The sequence below is a fragment of the Prunus dulcis genome, chromosome 3 (genome assembly GCF_902201215.1).
Source record: "Prunus dulcis chromosome 3, ALMONDv2, whole genome shotgun sequence".
Classification (NCBI taxonomy): domain Eukaryota; kingdom Viridiplantae; phylum Streptophyta; class Magnoliopsida; order Rosales; family Rosaceae; genus Prunus; species Prunus dulcis.
Genome location: NC_047652.1, coordinates 4,329,819 through 4,353,273, shown reverse-complemented (window position 1 = coordinate 4,353,273; position 23,455 = coordinate 4,329,819). Strand labels below are relative to the sequence as shown.

The following is a 23,455-nucleotide window of genomic DNA, read 5'->3' as shown; positions in this document are numbered from 1 at the left end:
CTACCTAATTTCCCCCTATAGAGAAAACTAAAAGCTCGAGGAAATGCATACAGGGCTTTTTGAGGCAATTGCAGCAAATGACAAGCAAACTTTCATCAATCTGGTTCAAGACAATGAAGGATTTCTCAGTCAAAAAGAGGGTGAAGCCAAAAACAGTGTGTTACACCTTGCTGTGAGGTTCGGGCACGTTGAGCTGGTTTCTGAAATCATTACGCTCTTCCCGGACTTGGTTGCAGTTGTGAACAATAGAGAAGAAACCCCTTTACATGCCGCTTGTCGGCAAGGGAAAGTCGATGTTGTAATGCTGCTGTTACAGGCCAATCCTAGGGTGTCTTCTTGTATGCTTAATTCTGAAAATCAAACCCCCTTCTTCATAGCTTGCAGTTATGGGAATCGTGAAGTGGTGAAGCTGTTCACAGACCTACCATGGGTACTAGATTTTGAAGAAGATGCGGTTTTGAGTGCTCTTCATGTGTCCGTAGCACAAGGCCATGCGGGTAAGGCTGACAGCAATTTCATTCTCTATGCCTAATTCATGTTAAAGCAATGAGGTTTGGTTTATTGTGAACTTACATTTTGAGCTAACAATGTTGTAGATATTGTTACAACACTTTTGAATGCACGACCAAGGCTTGCTTGGAAGGCTGACAGCAATGGATGTTTACCATTGCATTTGGCTTGTGAGAAAGGTCACTTGGAGATAACAAGAATACTCTTACAGCTTGATCCAAACCTTGCTTTTGAAAAGAATTATTCTCGTTACACGCCGTTACACTTTGCAGCAATGAATGGACAAACCCAAATCCTTGAGGAACTTTTGTCCAGGTCTCCCAAATCTTTCGAAGTTCTCACCGGAGAAGGAGAAACAGTGTTTCATATTGCTGTCATGTTCAACAGATACAGTTCCTTTGTCTTTTTGGCACAATCTTTTAACAGCACCAATCTCCTCCACCTTCCAGATCAACGTGGTAACACCGTCTTACATCTAGCTGTCACTACAAGCAGCTTGAAAGTAAATTTCTCCCTCAAAGTTTACCGTTCAGTTTTCTTATTATAGCTTTTCTTGAGGAACAAGAACATATTAAGTGAAGAACCATAGTAGTGCATGTTGCCTATTTTAATGTAACACGGAAATCTTGGCTTCTTCAATCTGACTGATCCTTCAACATGTGTAAATTTCAGTTAGCAGAGTACATCATTGAGAAAACCGAGGTGGATATCAATGGTCGGAACCATAGAGGTCTAACAGCCTATGACATCCTCAACAAGAACTATAGCATGACGGAGAACCAGCATGTTAGGGACATGTTGAAGAGATTTGGTGGCACTGGAAAAACGGCACAAGAATTACAAACGCCTATTGAATTTAATCCGCACCAAAGTGAACACAATTACGGAAATGGTGTAGGCAACAACCAACCAGATAGTAATCTGAGTCATCAAGCCACAATAAACTTTGACAAACAGATAGATAGTCCTTCTGCACCACCAGCCAATTTGCATCAATCCAAGCTTGTGAAGCAAAGAGGGAAGAAAAAAATAAGTACAGTTAGGCAATATGAGATATATAGAGAGGCCCTACAAAATACCAGGAACACAATCACACTAGTTGCCATTTTGATTGCATCGGTTACTTTCACTGCTGGCATAAACCCTCCCGGGGGTGTATACCAGGAAGGACTGCTAAAAGGACAGTCAACAATTGGAAGAACAACTGCTTTCAAGGTCTTCACAATAAGCAACACAGCTGCGTTGTTCTTATCTATGTGCATAGTCATTGTCTTAGTGAGCATCATTCCCTTCCGGCGTAAAACACTGATGAAGCTACTGGTGGTTGCTCACAAAGCCATGTGGGTGGCAGTGTCACTCATGACCACAGCTTACATTGCAGCCACATGGGTGATCTTGCCACACAGTCAAGGAACAAATTGGACCCTTGAGGCTCTCATATCTGTATGTGCAGGGACTATGGGATCTGTTTTTCTATTTCTTTGTGTCACATTTGCTAGACACTGGTTGAGAAAGTTACAGTGGAGGAAAGAGAAAGGTAAGGTGAACGAGGAAAGAGTGGAGGAAAGAGAGCAAAGAAGAGCACAGAGGAGGGCAGAGAAGACAGCAAAGGAAAGAGTGCAGAAAAGAGAAAGGGCGGAGAAGAGAGCAAAGGAAAGTAGACAGGAAAGTAGACTGGCAAGTAGACAGGAAAGTTCACAGGATGTTAGTATAAAGGTATTTTCACTGGAAAGTTCACAGGAAGGATCAGAAGATTTAATTTCCATAAACTCAGACACTGCCAGTGCTCAAGATTCGGGATATCATACGTTCTGAAGAATTTCTTAGGAGTGGGAAATTGATCACCCAACAGAGGAGAGGAGGATGAAGATGTAATCACTCTCAGTGTTTAAAAGAGTTTAAGTTCCCATTTAGCATATGCTTTTGCATAAGATTCCTTTCTGTGTAATTTGATCATTTGTGTCAAGGAAATGTTATTAGGTAAAAGCAGATCTCTAGAGGAATTAAACTTAAGCATTAAACATAAACAACCTTAAGACCAAAACAAAAAAAACAAAAACAAAAAAAAAAAAAACTTAATCAAACACACATCCGATCCCAACATTACATAAATGATAAATAAATAAAAAAAGTGGAAGAAGATTATGGTGAGGAACATACTGAAGCTAAAAATGTCACAATAAGAGCCATAAAAGGTGCACAAGGCGCAACTGCAATGGCAACTCCTAAGCTTGGAGAGTCGGACAAATACGGTTCAGGTGGGACTGCACCGGGTGGAGGAGACTGCGAGACCAGGCGTGGATCCATCACATCGATAAAAATCCGCTGGCCATTCTTGCAGTGATCATGTGCTCCACTGATAAAATAGAAGGGGCCAGGCCTATCAAGTTTCATAATGCTCTTCCCGTTATCAAACGCGATTATGGGATTGCTTGTGTTGCAGTGGTAATAATCCCATTTGTCAACCTCAAGAACTGAATCATTCTTGTACGTGAAAGCTGTAAAAGAGTCAAGAAAATGAAAACAAAACAAGAGCAAAGATAATCACCAAATGGAATTTAGAATTCCCTTCTAGAACTGACCAATTCATGCTTTGTCAAGATACAGAGATTTGGACGACTCACTTTCGATTGCGCACATGCATTTTTGGTTAACAAAACAAAATATATTCACTAAGGGAGGCATATCTTCCAACTTCTTGGTAGGGGTGTTTTTTTTTTTTTTTGGTAATCATCTTGCATTTTCCGAAACCCACGTTTTGTACCATGAAAAAACTACACATATTTTGTTAGCACCAATTCTCCATATAGCTATCCATACTCGGCACCAATTCTCTTTGTGTGAGAGAGAGAGAGAGAGAGAGAGAGAGAGAGAGAGAGAGAGAACTAGTGCAAATATTTTAGAACTCACAGAGAGAATCTCCAACGTGAAATCTGTTCCTGGAAGCCCACTGAGTATACAGAGCGCCGTTGTTTAAGTCAGGTTCTTGCCATCCCAAATCATCACCCGCTTGGAACTCTGTAGCAGCAGCTTCAGCACAACAAATTGTGACAGCCAAGAAAACCGTCAGCCAAGTTTTGAAAAGACCAAAGAAACAATAAGATATGTTCCTCTTCATAGTTCTCACGGGAGGTTAAGAAACAATGGAATGGAACTGAAAAGTGGCCACGACAAGAGTATATGTGATGTTTGTGAGGGCGGGCGGGAAAGTCATGGGTGGATTTTATGGGGCACGTTGGTGAAAACGAGAGGTGGTGGTGACTGTTAAAATTCAGTTAATAGGAAATTTGGGCTTGGTTTTAATTCCTGAAGCCTGGTTTGCATACAAGAATGGCCTCAGAAGACCATTCTTTAGACTATAGTTGAAATTTAATCACAAGATTTATGTGTTAGACGACCAATTATGAGAACTCGCACTTGGTAATTTATACTGAAGCATCCGTACAAAAAATTTTGATCAAATTGAGCTACTAGAACCATTCTGTTCAAGTAGCCAAGTAAATCAAATAGATTATTAAGACGGGTAGGATACAAATGAAATAGAACATTTGTAAATTACAAATCGTTCAAAAGAATACTGAAGGGGGCTTCTCCCTCAGATTAACGTTTCTTCGCATGACTTCCCCATATTTCTTTTATGATCAACAGATAGGGTTCCACAACATGATAAATATCAATCATTGGACAAGATGCTCGCGAAATCAATCTCCGCTTGAAATGACATGCCCTACTCATATGTTTGCTTCCTCCACATCAAAGATAATTAAGAATCTACCATATCTCTACATCTTATTCATAAGTTGCTCCCCAAAACTGGTTCATTTTGGTTCATCATCATATCTTGGAACTGCTTCCATTGGGCAGCCCTGATGTCAAGTATGCTAGGTGGCAGAGGTTTGATTGAACCATGTAACTCAACTAGGCTAAAGAATTCTTGTTTGGTTAAACTCTTCTTCTGGACAAGTTCATCCACCACCGCATCCATGAGCTTTCGGTTTTTCTGCAGAATCTGTTATCCAAAACAAAGATATGTAACTTTGTTAAGGTAAGAATAACAGAAAACATCACTGAAAAAGTCTTTTACATTACCTCTTTTGCACGTTCATAACACATGTTGACAATTTGCAACGCTTCCGTATCAAGGCCTGGAAACAAGATTTATTACAAGGCATTAATTGTATATTCACTCTTTACTTGTTTGCTTCTTGCATTCACTTGTTAGTTACAGGAACATGTGCACATGCAGTTAACTTCTCATCTTCTGCTGCAAGGGATGCTATCTCGCGAAAATTGCAGTACAAATGGCTATAACGCTTCCCAATAGAATCCTTAGCATTGTTGTTAGTCTCAATTCCCTCATAATTAGTGATGCTCCTAGCCTTTGCATCTCTCGCCCATCTCTGTAATATGTAAACAGGTGGGATCCTTTTCACATTCTTCTTATCTAGCACTTTCAATGCATGAGAACATAAAATCCCAACAAAAGTGAACTTCATGCAACTACAAGTAACTGCTTGTGTTGAACCATCATATTTAACCAAACACTCTTGAGATTTACCACTATAAGATACTCTGTACTCACATGTCATCCCAGACTTACCAACTTTGTAGACACTACAATCAAGAATACCCATGTAAATTTTTTCAAAAAGTCTAAAAACTTCAGGGGTATAAACCTCCACCGCGCGTCGCAACATCTGTTGATGTGTAACCCTTAAGCTGAATGCCTTGGAGCCAAAGTCACAAAGTCCTTTCTATTTTATGTTATAAGTTTTATTTTTTTCTGATGTAATTTGAGCCATTGGATCATAGTCCAAGTGGCCTCTTATCTTGCCTAGGATCTAAATGTCAGATTATGACAAGTGGGATCATCTCATAGGATGATAGGATCAAAGGCTAGGATCTATTTCCCTTGTAAATCAGTTAGAGAAGCAGCTCACTTCTCTCACTCATATACCAATATACAAAAACAGTGGAATATAATGAAACAGTAATATCTGAAGTTTTCTCTATTTTTCTCTAGGAGCAACGTTCTCTTTCTCACACTCACTCTGTGATCTCTTCATTCTTCCCAAAACATCCAAATTATGAAAACATTGAATTCTAACAACATCTCCACATTAGTTGATAACAAAGCAATAGTTTGCATCATCTTGAAATCAGCTTGTAATTCCTTATATCTTCGATCTGCCATAACTTTCTCATAGTGTTCAAAGAAACTCAAAAGATTATGACTTGGCATCAAGTATCTTCTCAACACAGTGGTCATACATTCATTGTGTTGTGTACTAATCAAGTCTGCAGTGAAAGTGTGTCGTTTATACACCAATGCCCACTTATCCCTCACTTCGAATAATTCTTTCAACCACTTATTCTCCTTGAGGTCATACTTTTCAAGCATATCATTCCATGCAAATAGCCAATCATCCTCGTGGGAACCTAATTAAATCAAACCCTAGGTCAAAATAATTCCTACCATTTGGGGATTATTTGACCAAATTGGGAATCAATCAACCTAATTAGGAGTTACTCAATTTAATTGGAAATTATCCAATTAAATTGAACGTTACCTAATTAGGTTGAGATTTGATTTGGTTAATTACCACGATCCCCAATTAAATGAGGAGTTGCCTAAATTGAATCAGGATTGATTTTATACCTACCACAATTAGGGATTTGATTTACCCTAATTAATCAAATCAATTCCAAAAAGGGGAGAATAATTCCCTTCCATCTACGGAATTATTCCTCTGAAACCCTAGCCTCCGAGACCTCTATAAAAGCATAGCCACACACAATGGTTGAGGTACGCCTAAATTCCTACTAAACTCTACAGAAGTTATTTCTCAAAAACCCTAACCACCCCCTCTCTTTCTCTCTCTCACACAAGGCTCCGGCCACCACACACGGCTCCGGCCACCCGGTTTTCCTTGAATTACCCTACCTAACTTAGGCATCGGAGGGCCTTTGGCCAACACCTCCCGGGTGTGGTCCTTTTACTCCGATCTGTTTTGCAGGGAGAAAGAGAGGCGAAGAAGACGAAGGAATATTGGGCAAATATTCTCGTGGAGAAATTTGCTCCCACAATCCTCATCCTCATATTCATATACATACTTGCTAAGATCACAAGCGAATTGCTTTGATCCATGAAACACGTGGCTTAGATTCTTAGCAGCAATCTGGTAAATATGCCAAGCACATAGCCGATGGTGAGCTTCAGGAAAAACTTCTAATATTGCTTCAGCCATTGCAGCAATTTGGTCTGTAAGTATGGTCTTTGGTTGCTTCATAGACATCACTGCAAGAAAAGTCTCAAACAACCACTTAAAAGAGTCTGTGGTATCATCATATGGTAAAGCTGCAGCAAAAACTATAATTTGTTTATGATGATTAACCCCAACAAATTGTGCAAATGGTCTACCATACTCATTTATTTGATAAGTCGTGTCAAAACAAATAACATCCCCAAAGACACCATAATCACGAACTGATCGTGCATCTGCCCAAAATATATTTGTGATCATATCATCCTCCTCAAGCTGCACTGAACAGAAATATGATGAATCATCTTCATGCATATGTTGAAAGTATTGCAGTATGGGCCCAGCATCTCCCTTTTCCATTTTTATTTTTCGCTTTGTACGTAGTTAATTTCGATAATTCTTATTGACAAAACCAAGATTCTCTTGCCCCCCAACTTCTCCACTCATTAATTCCACAGTTTCTTCGATTGGTTTTCTTGACTTGTCTGCACCAACAACATATGCCTTTTGAGCTCTAGATATACAACGATTAACCCTTAGCATATGTTTCATGGGTACTTTAATCAAATCATGATTATGACTTGCATTAAACGACACAATCTTAATTTTCACATTTTTCTGAAGTTGGCAAATCATATGTGCTTCACAACCAACCCTTGAAATTGGTAAAGAATAAGATGGACTTCCACGCCGTTTATCATTTCTTCAATGACCTTCTTTTGAACAACAGCAAGTTACCCTTGTTACAAAACCCACCTTATTTGTCTTTCTATGTTACTTCCTCACATTGAAACCATGTGTTCCACCATACTTGACATAAGCTATGTATGCACTCTCATGAGAACTGAACTGTGCTCCAAGTTTTAAATCTTCAGTTATCTCTTTATCTTTATCTGGATCATGAGATTTCAAAGAACATTCATTCATTTGTGATTGAAAAACAAGTGAATGAAAAAGATCCTTACCTTGCAAATCCACTTCATCACCACTTAATGACTCGCTGCTTCACCTTGTACAATCATTATTCTCCATAACCTGCAACATAAACATTAATCAATTAGAATGATATCATTTAATAGATATTCCCTATGCAATAATGTTCTATAACTAGTTCGAATTTGAAGACGAATGTTGCAATATTAATCATAGTCCATCTTCGAGTGAATTTCAGCATTCCTTTTCCCTTACAGAGCATGTTTACTGCTTACTAAGCTGCTCATAATAATATCAAAATCACACATTATAGTAGCATGCATAGATTTAGTAAATCTTTTATTGTTTTAAAAACTGCAACATATGCTGGGTTTGTTTTCCAACTTAGAAATAAGAATTTAATATAGAATAGTGGATGAATCAAAGTAGGCTTTGATGAAAGCTAAAATTTATATTCAGAATTCAGTCAGAGCTCTCACTCCCTGAAGGCAACAAATTCACCATGATAAATTCTATCATTCACCATCCATCAGTCAAGTTATGAAATTGTTTTTACCCATGTCAGAAATTTCTCCAAAGAATTTAATGAAACAAATGGGCACCCAAAATGCACCTTGTAAAAACATGATTTCAGAAAATTAACTTCTATCCTCGTCAATGGCCGGTCGTCGGAACCGCTGGGGTTCGAATTCTTGTGTAAGGTTTTGCCTGTTGACGCTGAGTATCTGAAACATGTGAAGAATGTTTTACGGTTACCGGTTGGGATGGTTTCTTTTTCGTTTTTGTTTTAATAAAAAAAGACAAGTGTTACGAGATGATTGGTCCATTACTAAAGTATTGTGTACTTAACCACAACTGATTTACATTGTTGCTAATCCAAATCCAACAATACAAATCCTCTCAATTTGAAATAAGTGACATGAAGGCATGAACTATGAATTCTCATTGAGTAATTTAATTGTTCACCTTTAACAAATTTAATTTGTTACTTTTATAAATGAAAGATATGAAAATTTAATTTGTTTAAAGTATCTTCCCTTAATTTTTGTTTACCTTTAGCATTATCCTTTATTTTATATTCTATGTGATATTGTTGTATCACTATCTCATCATATCATACTCAAATTGTGAGTTTAACCACTCAAAATTTGGTTTTTTTTTTTTTTTTTTTTAAACAGTTGATATTGGGGGAATTTAAGTTAGGATCTCGAGTGCAGGAATAAAAGCTTTTAACTACTTGAGCTACAAGCCTTTTTCTTATAATGTTTTATAAGAAAGATTGAGTTCGAAATTTCATTTCTCCTAAATTAACAATAATAGAGATGGCGCTAAATCTACACAAAATCAGGCACTTCAATCTCTGTGATTTACTTTCCCTTTATTGTGATATTGTAATTCCATGTAATTATAGGTAATTGTACCCAAATAGGAACGTACTTGGAGACCAAGTACCCACCACTTGTATAAATACTTTAGTTCTATTTGAATACAGATCATCCAATTTCAAAACCTAAGTGAATTTCTGACATGGTATCAGAGCTATAAACCCTAGCCTAGCTTCCTTGCATTTTCCCTTTATGTCCTTTTTTTTTCTGCCCACATATGCCTTCTTCGGCTGAACCCTCTCCTACAAATACTCCTCCCTCATGCCCTCATTCTTCTCCAATGGCTTCCTCCTCGTCTGCAACACCTCTTGCTTCTTCTATGGTCTCTCTTCCTAATATCTCCTATGTTGTTTCTATCAAATTCGATCGTACGAACTACATCATTTGGAAAGCTCAGTTCTTGCCCCTGTTGAAGAGTACTGGTTTAATCGGATATGCTGATCAAACAAATTCGTGTCCTTCTCAGTTCACCTCTGATGGCGTCACTCCCAATCCTGCTTATGCAGACTGGCATAAACTTGATCAACAACTGCTTAGTTGGATTAATTCTACCCTCACTCCTGGCGTGCTCTCTCAGGTTTCTCGTTGTCTTTCAGCTCGTGATGCCTGGATCTCTTTGGAGAAATGTTTCAATTCTCAGTCCCGTTCTCGTATTCTTCAGTTAAAGCACCAGTTGCAAACCACCAAACGTGGTACCTCCTCCATCACCGATTTTGTCGATCAAATGACTGATGTTGCTGATAGTTTGGCTCTTGTTGGCAAACCCGTGGATGATGATGATCTTATTGACCTCATTCTCAATGGTCTCGGACCGGCGTATGAGAGCGTCGTTAAATCTATTCAGTCTCGCGACCTTCCTATGATGATGATATTATTGACCTCATTCTCAATGGTCTCGGACTAGCGTATGAGAGCGTCGTCAACTCTATTCAATCTTGTGACCCTCCTATGGCTCTTGATGATGTTATTACCTTTTTATTAACTGCTAAGACTCATATGGCTAAATACACCCCTTCCATGACGTCTGATTCTACCACTCAAGTGTTTTATGCTAATCGTGGCCATGGCTTTTCGAATCGTGGGTCCTCATTTTCCTGTGGTAGCCGTCTGGCTCCAGTGATGGCTTTTCTTGCCCCAGTTCTTCTCCTAGTCGAGGCATCCTTCCTCTCCCCTCACAGGCTCCACTTTCCTTGCCCATTGCTACTAGCCGTGGTGGTTTTTCCTGTCTATCTTATGGTTCATCTCCTGGTTTTAACGGTCGTTGTTATAACTGTGGTGAATATGGTCAAATGGCTCGTCACTGCCCTCGCCCTCCTATTGCTCCTCAAGCCATAGTTGCCTCTCATACACCTTCTCTGTCATCCACCTGGTTTACTGATAGTGGTGCCTCCGCTCACATAACACATGATCTTGCTCATCTCCAGCTCTCTCAGAATTATGATGGTTTGGATCAAGTTTCAGTGGGTAACAGTCAAGGTTTGCATATATCTAATATTGGTTCTGGTTCCATCTCTCAATTCCATTTAAATAAAGTTCTTCATTGTTCTTCCGCATCTCATAATTTGCTTAGTGTTCATCAGTTTGCTCTTGATAATTCTGTCTATTTTATTTTCACCCCCTCTGATTTCTATGTGAAGGATCTCGTCTCGGGGAAGACGCTTTTCCACAGCAAAATGGCCTCTACCTGTTCCGGTCTTCTTTGTCCTCCTTCTCATTTCCTACCACCGCTATGGCCCTCCTTGGTATCCGTACTTCTTCTCCCGTGTGGCATCAACGCTTAGGTTGTCCATCTCCTGTTGTCTTTTAGCTCACCTTCCCCTTCGTGGTTCTCCTAGGAGTTCCTTTTGTTCTCATTGTTCTCTAGGCAAAAGTAGTCGTTTATCGTTTCAATTATCTTCGTATGTTTCTATTATTTCGTTACAACTCACTCATTGTGATATTTGGACATCTCCCTTTTTATCTAATAAAGGTTCTAATTATTTTATATTATTTGTTGATGATTACTCTCATTATACATGGGTTTTTCCCATGCTTTTTAAGTCTGAAGCTTTTGATTATTTTCATAAATTTAGGACATTGGTAGAAATCTAAATTACCAAGGTTATCGGTGTTATGATCCTTCCACTAGTCGTGTTTATCTCTCTCATCATGTTGTTTTTTATGAATCTACCTTTCCATTTCAGGTTCTCTCTCGCACTTTTCCAGCTCATCTATCCCCGGTGCCCCCCCTCGGCATTTAGTCGTGTCTTCCTCCCCCATTGTTTCTCCACCCCTGCCCCCTCCTTCCCCATAACCTCCTCATTCTCCTCCTCCTTTGCCCATGGTCACTCATGTTGATGTCCCCGCTTCTCTAGTTAAGTCATCCCCGCCCCCCTCTCTTCCCCCTAACCACACCATGGTCACTCGTTTGAGAGATGGGATAAGTAAACCGAATCCCAAATATGCAAATCTTGTTTTTTCGTAGGTATCTAAGATCGAACCTACCTCGTTCTGAGAAGCAAACAAATCGGATCAATGGCGCCAAGCTATGCTAACAGAGGTCCAAGCCCTCCACCACAATCATACTTGGGATCTTGTTCCTCACTCCCCTCACCGCCATGCCTTGCCTTCCAAATGGGTGTACCGTATCAAATGCCGCTCTTATGGTTCCATTGAACGGTATAAGGCCCGTCTTGTGGCCAATGGTTTTCATCAACAATATGGCATTGACTACTTGGAAACTTTCAGTCCTGTTGTTAGAGCATGTTACTATTCGCATTATTCTTTCTCTTGCTTTTTCTCGGCAATGGCCCATCCGTCAGCTTGATGTCACTAATGCTTTTCTTCATGGTTACTTGTCTGAAGAGGTTTACATGCGTCAACCTCGCGGTTTTGAAGACCCTAAATTTCCTCATCATGTATGTCGCCTTCGAAAATCTCTCTATGGTCTCAAGCAATCTCTCCGTGCTTACTTCTCCCGCTTCTCTACGTTTCTTATTCACTCAGGGTTCACGACTTCCAAGGCAGATCCTTCCTTATTCATTTTTCATAAAGATGACAATTTTCTCTTCCTTTTGATTTATGTGGACGATATTATTGTTACTGGTAATGCTTTGTCACAGGTTCACGCCCTTCTTCAGTCTCTTAATCGTCAGTTTGCTATGAAAGATTTGGGGGATCTCCATTATTTTTTGGGCATTGAGGTCAAGTGTACTCCGGATATGTTGTGTTTGAATCAAGCCAAATATGCGGTTGATCTTCTAAAAAGGGCCACCTTACATGAGGCTAATCCTTGTCTCACTCTGTTGCCACTGGTTCTCAACTTAGCTCTCTTCATGGCTCTCCTCTCTCGGATCCCACCGAATATCGCAGTCATGTTGGCGCACTTCAGTATCTCACCATCACCAGTCCAGACATTTCCTTTGCCGTCAACCAAGTTTGTCAATTCATGCATCAACCTACTGATATTCATTGGAAAGCCGTCAAGCGCATTCTACGTTATGTTCTTGGCACTTCTCATGATGGCCTTGTTTTTCGTCCTGGTAACTCTTCTGTGATTGCTTTCTCTGACGCCGACTATGTTGGTAATCCCGATGATTGTCGCTCTACAGGGGGATATTGTATTTTCTTTGGCTCCAACCTTGTCTCATGGAGCTCCAAGAAGCAGCCCACCGTTTCCCGCTCTAGTACCGAATCTGAGTTCGTCAATTGGCTCTCACTGCTATGGAACTCTCATGGATTCAACAACTCTTACAAGAATTACATGTCTCTTTGCCCTCACCTCCTTTGCTTTGGTGTGGCAACACAAGCTCTATTGCTCTTGCTTCTAATCCGATCTTTCATGCGAGCACCAAACACATTGCTGTTGATTATCATTATGTCCGGGAACTTGTCCTTGCTGGCTCCTTGCATGTTCGTTATGTCTCCACCCATACTTAGCTGGCTGACATTTTTACCAAGGGTCTCCCGCTTCCTCGGTTTGCCTTTCTCAAATCCAAGCTGTTGCGCTCTTCGCACATCAACTTGCAAGGGGATAATAGAGATGGCGCTAAATCTGCACAAAATCAGGCACTCCAATCTCTGTGATTTACTTTCCCTTTATTGAGATATTGTAATTCCATGTAATTATAGGTAATTGTACCCAAATAGGAACGTACTTGGAGACCAAGTACCCACCACTTGTATAAATACTTTAGTTCTATTTGAATACAGATCATCCAATTTCAAACCCTAAGTGAATTTCTGACAAACAAGCTTTTAATTTATTGCATTTCTCGTCCTAATATTGAAAGAGATTCCCTTTATTATAATATAAACATCCGATTCAAAACCAATCCACAATATGTGGATAGGCTCAATTGACACGACCCGATCCTAATTCCACTTTGGAATTCGGCCCGGACCCTGTGCGTGTCGGACACCTGGCGAATGTTTTACACAAAAGACCTTTTTACCCTTCCTGTTACAAACTACGTTTTAAAACCCCTTTCGACTCCTACCGAAAATTCGGCAGAGTCTCCCCTGAAATTTGTCCAAACCCAAAAATTTTCACCTATTAAACAAGCAAGTAATATTCACACCAACTGCCAGAACAAGTAAACCAAACGTTCCACAATTCTGGTTCTCCAATCCAACCAGATATCAGAGCAGTTACTAACTATTTACAAGAATTTAAGTATTTTACAACAAAATCCTACATTTGGTGAGTGGCGCAGGAGCTAGAAGAAGGCCCGGTGGTGGATTCCTGTGCACGTCTACTGCCTGGGAGCGAAAAACAGTTGACAGTGTAAGTGGACACAAAGAAGGTTCCAGAAAATAATATGTGAACATAATAACCCCCATTTTAAAAGTAATAGCCATAAAAACTGAATATATAAACTGCACTGGAATTAAGTTAAATTCAAAACATTCACACATATATATAGATAAATATAAAACATGTTCAATATCGAGAAACTTGCATACAATCACAGAAATCAATAGTTGGATAAAAGCACTGAAATTCCTTTAAAACTACCACCTAGGTGTACCCCTGTAAATCCGTCAACTCCCCTGGCAGGTCTCGGCGACACACAGTCTATTCGAGCCGCAAACTGGCAGGATTCAGGGGACTATAGTCAGCCTGATCTGCTGGCAGGTCTCGATGACACAAAGTCGACTCAAGCCGCTCTGGCAGGATTCAGGGAACTGTAGTCAGCTTGATCCGCAATTCTGGCAGGTCTCGGTGACACAAAGTCAACTCGAGCCGCAAATCCTGGCAGGTCTCGGGACACCAAGTCAATCCGAGTCGTAAATCTTGGCACTCATGGTCCGAGCGTCCCTGAAACTCGTGAGGCAAATGTCAAGTGCACTAACAAAACTGAAAATAGACTGGATGTCCGTAGATATCGGTCTAACTGAAGGTAATCACCATAACTGGGTACATGGTGATCTTAAAATACAATAACTTAGAAAAGTCTGATAAATAACCATAATTTGGCAATTCTGAAACTAAGCTGCCATTTCCTCTGGTATAAAGCTTAAACTCTGCTTTTATATCAATTTGGCATAATGAACTAAGCAGTATATAAGTAAAAGTATTCTATTGCACAGATGATCGGAAAAACAGTCAATAAAACTTATTCAAGATCAAATAATAGAATTTATTTATAAAATCATTTAGGAAAGAAAAGTCCACTCACTTCTGGTCCGAGCTAGCTGGACCTCTTGAAGGTCCCTCCTGTGGTTCAGTCTGGCCTCTGGTGCTTGATTAACCATGAATATTAAATTAATAAAATTGCTTGATAAAAGATTTAAATTAAAAACCCTGACCCCCGGCTCCTAGAAATGCGTGCACTCATTTTAAAGTCAATCCTATGCCCACTTTAACATCTCAGACAATTAAAACGGTCTTAAAAGACCTGAAGCTTTACTAAGCGATAAACTGCTAGACCGGTCGATCCGGAACCCCGTGAGGTCCACGATCTCCGATGGCCGATCTGGGATTCTCTAGAAGTTCCTCACAGAGAAATACTCATATCCTGCGAGTTTGGCCCGAATTGGACGGTTAGATGGGCCACAATCACGTTATCGCTTAAATTCCAAACCCTAGCCCCAGGGTTCGCGATTTCGGAGTATCCGGGACTCCGATTCACGATCCATTGAATCTTACACGATCCTGAAATCATGTAGAACGACATATCTGAAATTGAGTGCGATCCAACGGCTCGACGATACTGCACCTGGGAATCACACAATATGGAAAATTCGTTCGGGGCTCAAACGGACTCCAAATCGAGATCCGCGAAATCCTACGCGCTCGTGACAACACGAGGATCGTAAAAATACACAGAGTCACTACACTACCCTCACCCACGCGCCTCCACACGCGCCGACAGCTTGGGTGTCCAAAGCGATAACGACTCGCCGGAAAAACTCAAAACCAAGGCTCCAAACTCCTATCCTAGGTAAAACACCCCATTTGGAGTCACTTTTGTTCTTGGATATACCTCAAAAAGTGGCCGGAAACGGCCGATAACGGAGGCCGAAATTCGGCCGATTTTCAATTCGAAAATCGAGTGATCTACGGCTAAAATCGATGAAAACCTATCCAACCATCAGCTAGAGCATGAAAAATATGTGAGAATCCATACCTTACTCGAAAGATTTGGTTGAGAATTGAGGGAGAACGAGGGGTCTGAAAATCGGGTGAAAACCGGTCGGTTTTCTCCTATTTTCGGCGAGCTCCGGGCTGCCCGTGGGCGGAGACGGGTCGGGATGCGACGGCGGGGGCGAGGCGGTTCTGATTGGTACCAACGTCGTAGGTCGGGACGGCCTGTGGTGGTGGCTGTGTTGATCGGAAGGGGAAGGGGGGGCGAGGGCTGTCGCGCGGGAGGAGAGAGAGAGAGGAGAGAGAAACTGAGGAGAGAGAGAGGAAAGGGATAAAAATCTGACTTTTGTCGAAATTACCGTTTTGCCCTTCACGGTATTTTGACCGTATTTTCTTCGTTCACGGTGTCTACGGACTCGTTTCGTCGTGCTCTACGCAACGACGTAAGTGAAATTGCCAAATTCCTTCTCGGTCAAAAAGTCAACTTTTCCCTATTAAATAATGTGAGGGCAAAATCGTCTTTCTTCTAGAATAAATTAATAGTAATTTTAGGATATTTTGTTTTGGGTTATTACATCAATTCCCACTTAACATAGTTGTCCATCAAGGTTGGTCAGCATTTGCAAGCAGTCTGCATTGAATGACTTGACAATATATCAAGTTGGCTACAATTGAGAATGGTTTGACAAAGGGGCCCCAGAGGAAGTGTGTTTTGAACACAGTCGCATATATATCAAGGAACAGAAGGGCCATTTTCCTTAGAATATAATAGACCACCATGAGTTTCCTAGAATGCGATGAGAGAAAGACTTGACTATGCGACCATGGAATGAGTCAGAAAGACTTGTCTCCTCTCAGTCCTCACCAGTCATATAATAAACCAGGCTCACAATTGATTAAGGGAAGATGTTGGAGGCCACAGAGGTAGTGTGTTTTGAACACAGTCGCATATATATCAAGGAACAGATGGGCCATTTTCCTTAGAATATAATAGACCACCATGAGTTTCCTAGAATGAATGAGATGAGTGAAAGACTTGACTATGGTGAGTTTCCTAGAATGAATGAGATGAGTGAAAGACTTGACTATGCGACCATGGAATGAGTCAGAAAGACTTGTCTCCTTTCAGTCCTCACCAGTCATATACTAAACCAGGCTCACAATTGGTTAAGGGAAGATGTTGGAAAAAAGACCAAAAATTTTCTATTCCAAAAACCACATAGATTCCAAGTCTACGCATAGTACTTTTACTTTCTTACTTAATTGTGGAAGAGTTTTTCCCCACACCAATATTCCTTGAAGATGCCTAGAACTTGGCATGGGGAATATTCTGTTACGTTCGTCATGCATGGCAGGGTAAAAGGATTATATATATTCCTCATCTAGTCATCTTTTTTTCTTATTTTGTGTGTGTTTTCCATGAACTTGCCAGTTTTCTTGTGTATATATAGGCATTTTACAGCACAGCTCAATTGAGTACTTGCCTTCAATCAAAGTCTATTCTAAAGAACAGCATCTTCCAAGTTCAGTTTGAAGCTTTGAATGGATCCAAGGCTTTTAGAGTCCATTAGCAGCAACAACATACCTGCGTTTATCAGCTTAGTTCATGAAAACGAAGGGCTTATCGAGGAAAGGACAGCTGATTCTTTGAACACAGTTTTACACCTTGCTTCGAAGTTTGGAAACATTGACATGGTGTCTGAAATTACTAAGCTGTGCCCTGAAATGGTTACTGCTGAAAACAAACACCTGGAGACTCCAGTACATGACGCTTGTCGCCTAGGAAATGCTAGCATCTTAAAGCTGCTATTAGAAGCCAATCCCCGCGCCGCCTGTAGGCTTAACTCAGAGAAAAAAAGTGCTTCTTTTGTAGCTTGCAGTCTTGGCCATTTTGATGCTGTAAATGTCTTATTGAACCAGCCTGGGATTACAAGTTTAGAGGAAGTTGGGCTTGACCAGACATGTATTCATGTCGCTGCATCCAGTGGGCATGCAGGTACTTAGAAAATTTCAGTTTGCTAGAGTATAGGCTTTCCTAACTATCCTAGTATCTATCTGCATGAAATTTTTTGTTCTCATTTATTTTTTAGCCTATCGTGCACGACAATACTTGTGATTTGTTGTCCAAGTTATGTCTGAAAATCCATTAGTGGTGCAGATATTGTTAGAGAGATGCTAAACATGTGCTCTGACTATGCTCAAAAGACTGATGAGAAAGGAAATTCACCTTTGCACTATTCTTGCAACGAAGGGCACAGGGAGATAACTTGGATGCTTCTACACCGGGATGTGAATCTGGCGTTGCAGTATAACAACAACGGTTATACACCTTTGCACTTGGCAGTAATAAATGGAAATATTTCAGTCCTTGAAGACTTTGCACTGAAGGCTCCAGCAGCTTTCCATTATCTCACAAAAGAAGAAGAGACCATATTTCATCTCACTGTGAGATATGGCAAATTTGAAGCCTTGTTATTCTTGATGCATGTTGCTAACAGTTCGAATCTCGTGCAGTGTCAAGATCGGTATGGCAACACCACCTTACATTTTGCAGTTTCCGGAGGGCGTTATGAGGTGAGGAATGAATTTGAACTATCAACTGAAGCAAAACAATTTGTGAATGGCCTGAGGGCTGAGACACAATCATGTTTTTTCATAGAAAGACATGTTTTTTCAAAAGAAATATAAACTTGAAGCTTATCATGTTTTCATAGAAACACTTTATGTCATGTTCCATCCAGATTGCTGAGTACTTGATCAACAAAGCAAGAGTGGGGATTAATTCCCGGAACTGCAAAGGGTTTACAGCATTTGACATCCTCAATCAGGCCAAGGACTGTGCAGACACTCGGAATCTTCAGAGCATCTTCCAAAGAGCCGGTGGTGAAAGAAGTATTAATGTGACAACTTGTTCACCAGAAACATTATCTTCAAGGCAGAGCTACATATTCGAATCAGATATGTCTATTATGGATGAAAATGGTAATTTCCCCTCTTTGCCAGAAATCAGCTACATTCCGCAAGAGAACCAGAACAAGTCTCGAATGCCATCGCTCCAGAATCAAGTCCAAGAGAGGTTTGACAAGGAAGCATACAAAATTGAGTCCTTGTCGCCAACCAATTCACATCAAGGCAAGTCTTCCAGCAAAAGGTATCGTGAAGATCGTAAGCAGCATAAGATATACAAAGAGGCAATACAAAATGCAAGGAACACTATAACTCTAGTTGCCATTTTGATTGCAACAGTTGCTTTTACAGCTGGAATTAGCCCTCCTGGTGGTGTCTATCAGGATGGAGCAATGAAAGGGAAGGCATTGGCAGGCAGAACAACAGCTTTCAAGGTCTTTGCAATAAGCAATGACGTTGCGCTGTTCACGTCACTCTCCATAGTTGTTGTTCTTGTCAGTATCATCCCCTATCGGAGAAAGCCACAGATGAGATTGCTGGTGATTGCTCACAAGGTCATGTGGGTAGCTGTGGCATTCATGGCAACAGCTTATGTTGCAGCAACATGGGTGGTCATGCCACGAAACCACGGGACTGCGTTTGTCCTTGTCACTCTGCTGGCAGTTAGTGGAGGCACTCTAGGAACAATCTTCATTGGTCTTGGAGTGATGCTAGTTGATCATTGGCTGAGAAAGTTAAATTGGAGGAAATTTAAAAGGGGAATATGGGGGGGAGCTGCAGATGAATTGGAAAGCCAAAACTCTGATGTTGAGAGCTCCTTCCATCAAGGATATCACTCATACTGAATGTAAAGAATATCTGATTTGCAAGTCATCAAATGTACTAAGTTTTATACGTACTAAAAAAATCTGAATTTCATTACTTAAATTTGTAAAGGCCTCTTGGGAAATTGCTTTAGTCTGTATGTGTGTGCAGGCACTTGGCTCCCAATGAGCAGTGTTTTATCTAAGTAGTTGAATATTGTGAGTTTCATAGAAATACTGCTAGTTCTTATCAAACCTGAAGACCTAACCAACATCTATTGGCTTCATAGTAATAATTAATAATAAGGTTCATGCTTTTCAACCAAATTTATGATTGTGCTCATATTTGTTCCAAGTTGTCTTCATGGATGGGATCAAATGTATCCATATTGAGTATGCTACGACTTCAGTCGAAGTTTTTAAGTGGACATATGATCCCCCAACAGTTGTGCAGTCTTGTCTACCTTCACATCCTTGATCTAAGTCACAACAACGATCTTTCAGGAACTGTTCCCATTTAGCATATGCTTTTGCTTTGACTTCATTTCTGTAGAATTTTATCATTTGTGTTCCAAAAAGATTTGATTTTATTTTATATAAACAAGCCAAATATGTAACAAATAAAAGATGATCAATTAGAACGTAAATACTTTTTCGACAAAACTTGGTTTAACTTTTCACTGCCATATGATACTCGGAATGATTATTCACTTGCTTAGCAAAGGATGTAAACATTAGTCTTCATATGTAATAAATTTTCCAACATTTTGACCCAAAAAAAAAAGGAGGAAAAAAAAAAACCCTGCAGAATCATGTTTTGAGCTAAAACTAAAATCAACTCCCTGCCTTGGTACTAAAAGGCAAAAAAATGGTATTAGGTAAAAGAAGATCTCTGTAGGAATCAAACATAAACAACCTAAGAAAAAAATAGGGAAGAAGATTATGGTGAGGAACATACTAAAGCTAAAAATGTCACACTAAGAGCCATAAAAAGTGCACAAGGTGCAATTGTAATGGCAACTTTTTAAGCTTGGTGAGGGTGCAGGAGAGTCAGAAAAATACGGTTCAGGTGGGACAGCACCGGAAAATTGAAGAAAGAAACATGAATTTTAACTGTATGTTGAAGGCAGTACGATTTCTTAGGTGGAGGGAGGGTGGTCAGGACGGAGAAATGAAAGGGAACGTGCACCCAGTCAACTAGTCAATGAACCTTAAGCCTAAAACAGGGCTGCACTAAAATGTGGACCACATAAATTTTAGAATGATTGGTGAAAAGAATTAATTAATGCATTTCTCAGCAATTTCTTAGGTGTTAATCAGAAAGTATACTGGAGATTTTTTCGCCACAATCCGCTGGAAGCAACAAGAGAAAAAGCATAGTCTGGCTCCTTGAAGAAGACGCTTAAGATGTTGGTTGACGTGCAGCTGACCCTCATCCTTAAAGGTTGAAGACTTTTCAGTATTGCTAGGGGTAGCAAACTGTTGAAGCATTAGGTTATAAATATTTCTCTTGTCCTTGCTTAAATTGTACTGCCTGGACCATTTGGTTGTGGAACATACACATTCTGCTCCAGAACTTCCCCTTAGAGTGAAAACTAAAATCTTGAGGAAATGGATCCAGAGCTTTTTGAGGCAATTGAAGTAAATGACAAGCAGACTTTCATCAATTTGGTTCAACACAATGAAGGATTTCTCAGTCAAAAAGCTGGTGAATCCAAAAACACTGTCTTACACCTTGCTGTGAGGTTCGGGCACGTTGAGCTGGTTTCTGAAATCATTAAGCTGTCTCCGGACTTGGTTGCAGTTGTGAACAATAGACAAGAAAGTCCTTTACATGAAGCTTGTCGGCAAGGGATAGCCGATGTTGTAATGCTGCTGTTAGAGGCCAATCCTTGGGTGGCTTGTATGTTTAACTCTGAAAATCAAACCCCCTTCTACATAGCTTGCCGTTATGGGCATTGTGATGTGGTGAAGTTGTTCACAGACCTACCACGGGTACGAGATTTTGAAGGAGATGGGGATTCGAGTCCTCTTCACATGCCCCTGTCACCAGGCCATGTGGGTAAGGCTGAGAACAATTTCATTCTCTATGCGTAATTCATGTTAAAGCAATGTTGTTTGGTTCATTGTGAACTTACATTTTGAGCTAATAATGTTGCAGATATTAGTACACCACTTTTGAATGCACTCTCAAGGCTTGCACGGAAGGCTGACAGAAATGGATGTTTACCATTGCATTTGGCTTGTGAGAAAGGTCACTTGGAGATAACAAGAATACTCTTACAGCTTGATCCAAACCTTGCTCTTGAAAAGAATCATTCTCGTTACACGCCGTTACACTTGGCAGCAATGAATGGACAAACCGAAATCCTTGAGGAACTTTGGTCCAGGTCTGCCAGATCTTTCGAAGTTCTCACCGGAGAGGGAGAAACACTGTTTCATCTTGCTGCCATGTCCAATAGATACAGTTCCTTTATCTTTTTGGCACAATCTCTTAACAGCACCAATCTCGTCCACCGGCCAGATGAATGTGGAAACACCGTCTTGCATCTAGCAGTCTCTACAAGGAACTTTAGAGTAAGTCTCTCCCTCAAAATTTACCATTCAGTTTTCTTATTATGGGTTTTCTCTTGAGGAACAAATTTAACATTATTAAGTGAAGAACCATATGATGGAAATCTTGGCTTCTTCAACTCCGACTGATCCTTCAACATGTGGAAATTTCAGTTAGCAGAGTACATCATTGACAAAACCGAGGTGGATACCAATGGTCGGAACGAGGTCTAACAGCTATGACATCCTCAACCAGGAATTTAGCATCATGACGGGGAACCAGCATGTTAGGTACATGTTGAAGAGAATTGGTGACAAAATGGCACAAACGCCTATTGAATTTAACCTGCACCAAAATGAACATGATTACAGAAATGGTGTAGCCAACAACCAACCAATGGAAGACTTCACTACAGTACAAGCAGATAGTAATCCCAGTCATCAAGTAACAATAAACACCAGATAGATAGTCCTTCTGCACCACCAACCAATTTGCATCAATCCAAGCTTGTGAAGCAAAGAGGGAAGAAAAAAAATAAGTGTAGTTAGGCAATATGAGATATATAGAGAGGCCCTACAAAATACCAGGAACACAATCACACTAGTTGCCGTTTTGATTGCATCGGTTACTTTCACCGCTGGCATAAACCCTCCCGGGGGTGTGTACCAGGAAGGACTACTAAAAGGACAGTCAACAATTGGAAGAACAACTGCTTTCAAGGTCTTCACAATAAGCAACACAGCTGCATTGTTCTTATCTATGTGCATGGTCATTGTCTTAGTGAGCATCATTCCCTTCCGGCGTAAAACACTGATGAACCTACTGGTAGTTGCTCACAAAGCCATGTGGGTGGCAGTGTCACTCATGGCCACAGCTTACATTGCATCCACTTGGGTGATCTTGCCACACAGTCAAGGAACAAATTGGACCCTTGAGGCTCTCATATCTGTATGTGCAGGGACTATGGGATCTGTTTTTCTATTTCTTGGTGTCACATTCACTAGACACTGGTTGAGGAAGTTACAGTGGAGGAAAGAGAGAGGTAAGGTTACCAAGGAAAGATTGGAGAAAAGTGCGCAAAGAAGAGCACAGAAGAGGGCGGAGAAGACAGCAAAGGAAAGAGTGCGGAAAAGAGGAATGGCGGAGAAGAGAGCAAAGGAAAGTAGAGAGGAAAGTTCGCAAGAAGGATCAGACGAGCCAATGTCTATAAACTCAGACACTGCCAGTGCTCAAGATTCGGGATATCATACGTACTGAAGAATTGCTTAGGAGTGGGAAATTGATCATCTAACAGAGGAGGATGAAGATGTAATCACTCTCAGTGTTTAAAAGAGTTTAGGTTCCCATTTAGCATATGCTTTTGCATAAGATTCCTTTCTGTGTAATTTGATCGTTTGTGTCAAGAAAATGTCACTAGGTAAAAGCAGATCTCCAGAGGAATTAAACATAAGCATCAAACATAAACAACCTTAGGAAAAAAAAAAAAAAAAAAACATAATCATCAAACATACATCCCATCCCAACATTACATA

General features: G+C 40.4%; 4 protein-coding genes across 5 annotated transcripts; 3 read left to right on the top strand and 1 right to left on the bottom strand.

Annotated features, from left to right (window-relative positions):
• Positions 1 to 23,299, top strand: LOC117620524 (ankyrin repeat-containing protein At5g02620-like). Of its 2 annotated transcripts, XR_004584803.1 has the most exons (4): positions 1 to 497; positions 597 to 1,012; positions 1,183 to 2,412; positions 23,263 to 23,299. XR_004584803.1 is itself a non-coding variant. In XM_034350606.1 (3 exons), exons 1-3 carry the CDS (start codon positions 44 to 46, stop codon positions 2,323 to 2,325), a joined length of 2,013 nt encoding a protein of 670 aa, XP_034206497.1. In that variant the 5' UTR covers positions 1 to 43; the 3' UTR covers positions 2,326 to 2,518. The 2 variants fall into 2 exon arrangements, 1 of the variants encoding a protein (XP_034206497.1); XM_034350606.1 differs by lacking the exon at positions 23,263 to 23,299 and having other exon boundaries at positions 1,183 to 2,518.
• Positions 2,653 to 3,628, bottom strand: LOC117621031 (mavicyanin-like). Its single transcript, XM_034351291.1, has 2 exons — positions 3,421 to 3,628; positions 2,653 to 3,008 (listed from the first exon to the last, which is right to left on the bottom strand). Exons 1-2 carry the CDS (start codon positions 3,626 to 3,628, stop codon positions 2,653 to 2,655), a joined length of 564 nt encoding a protein of 187 aa, XP_034207182.1.
• Positions 17,202 to 19,411, top strand: LOC117621028 (ankyrin repeat-containing protein ITN1-like). The gene is made up of 3 exons (XM_034351288.1): positions 17,202 to 17,655; positions 17,818 to 18,233; positions 18,401 to 19,411. The coding sequence occupies exons 1-3, from the start codon at positions 17,202 to 17,204 to the stop codon at positions 19,409 to 19,411; spliced, it is 1,881 nt and encodes a 626-aa protein (XP_034207179.1).
• On the top strand, positions 20,981 to 23,180 carry LOC117621027 (ankyrin repeat-containing protein ITN1-like). Its single transcript, XM_034351287.1, has 4 exons — positions 20,981 to 21,431; positions 21,531 to 21,946; positions 22,179 to 22,350; positions 22,468 to 23,180. Exons 1-4 carry the CDS (start codon positions 20,981 to 20,983, stop codon positions 23,178 to 23,180), a joined length of 1,752 nt encoding a protein of 583 aa, XP_034207178.1.
• Positions 23,300 to 23,455: the final 156 nt, after the last annotated feature.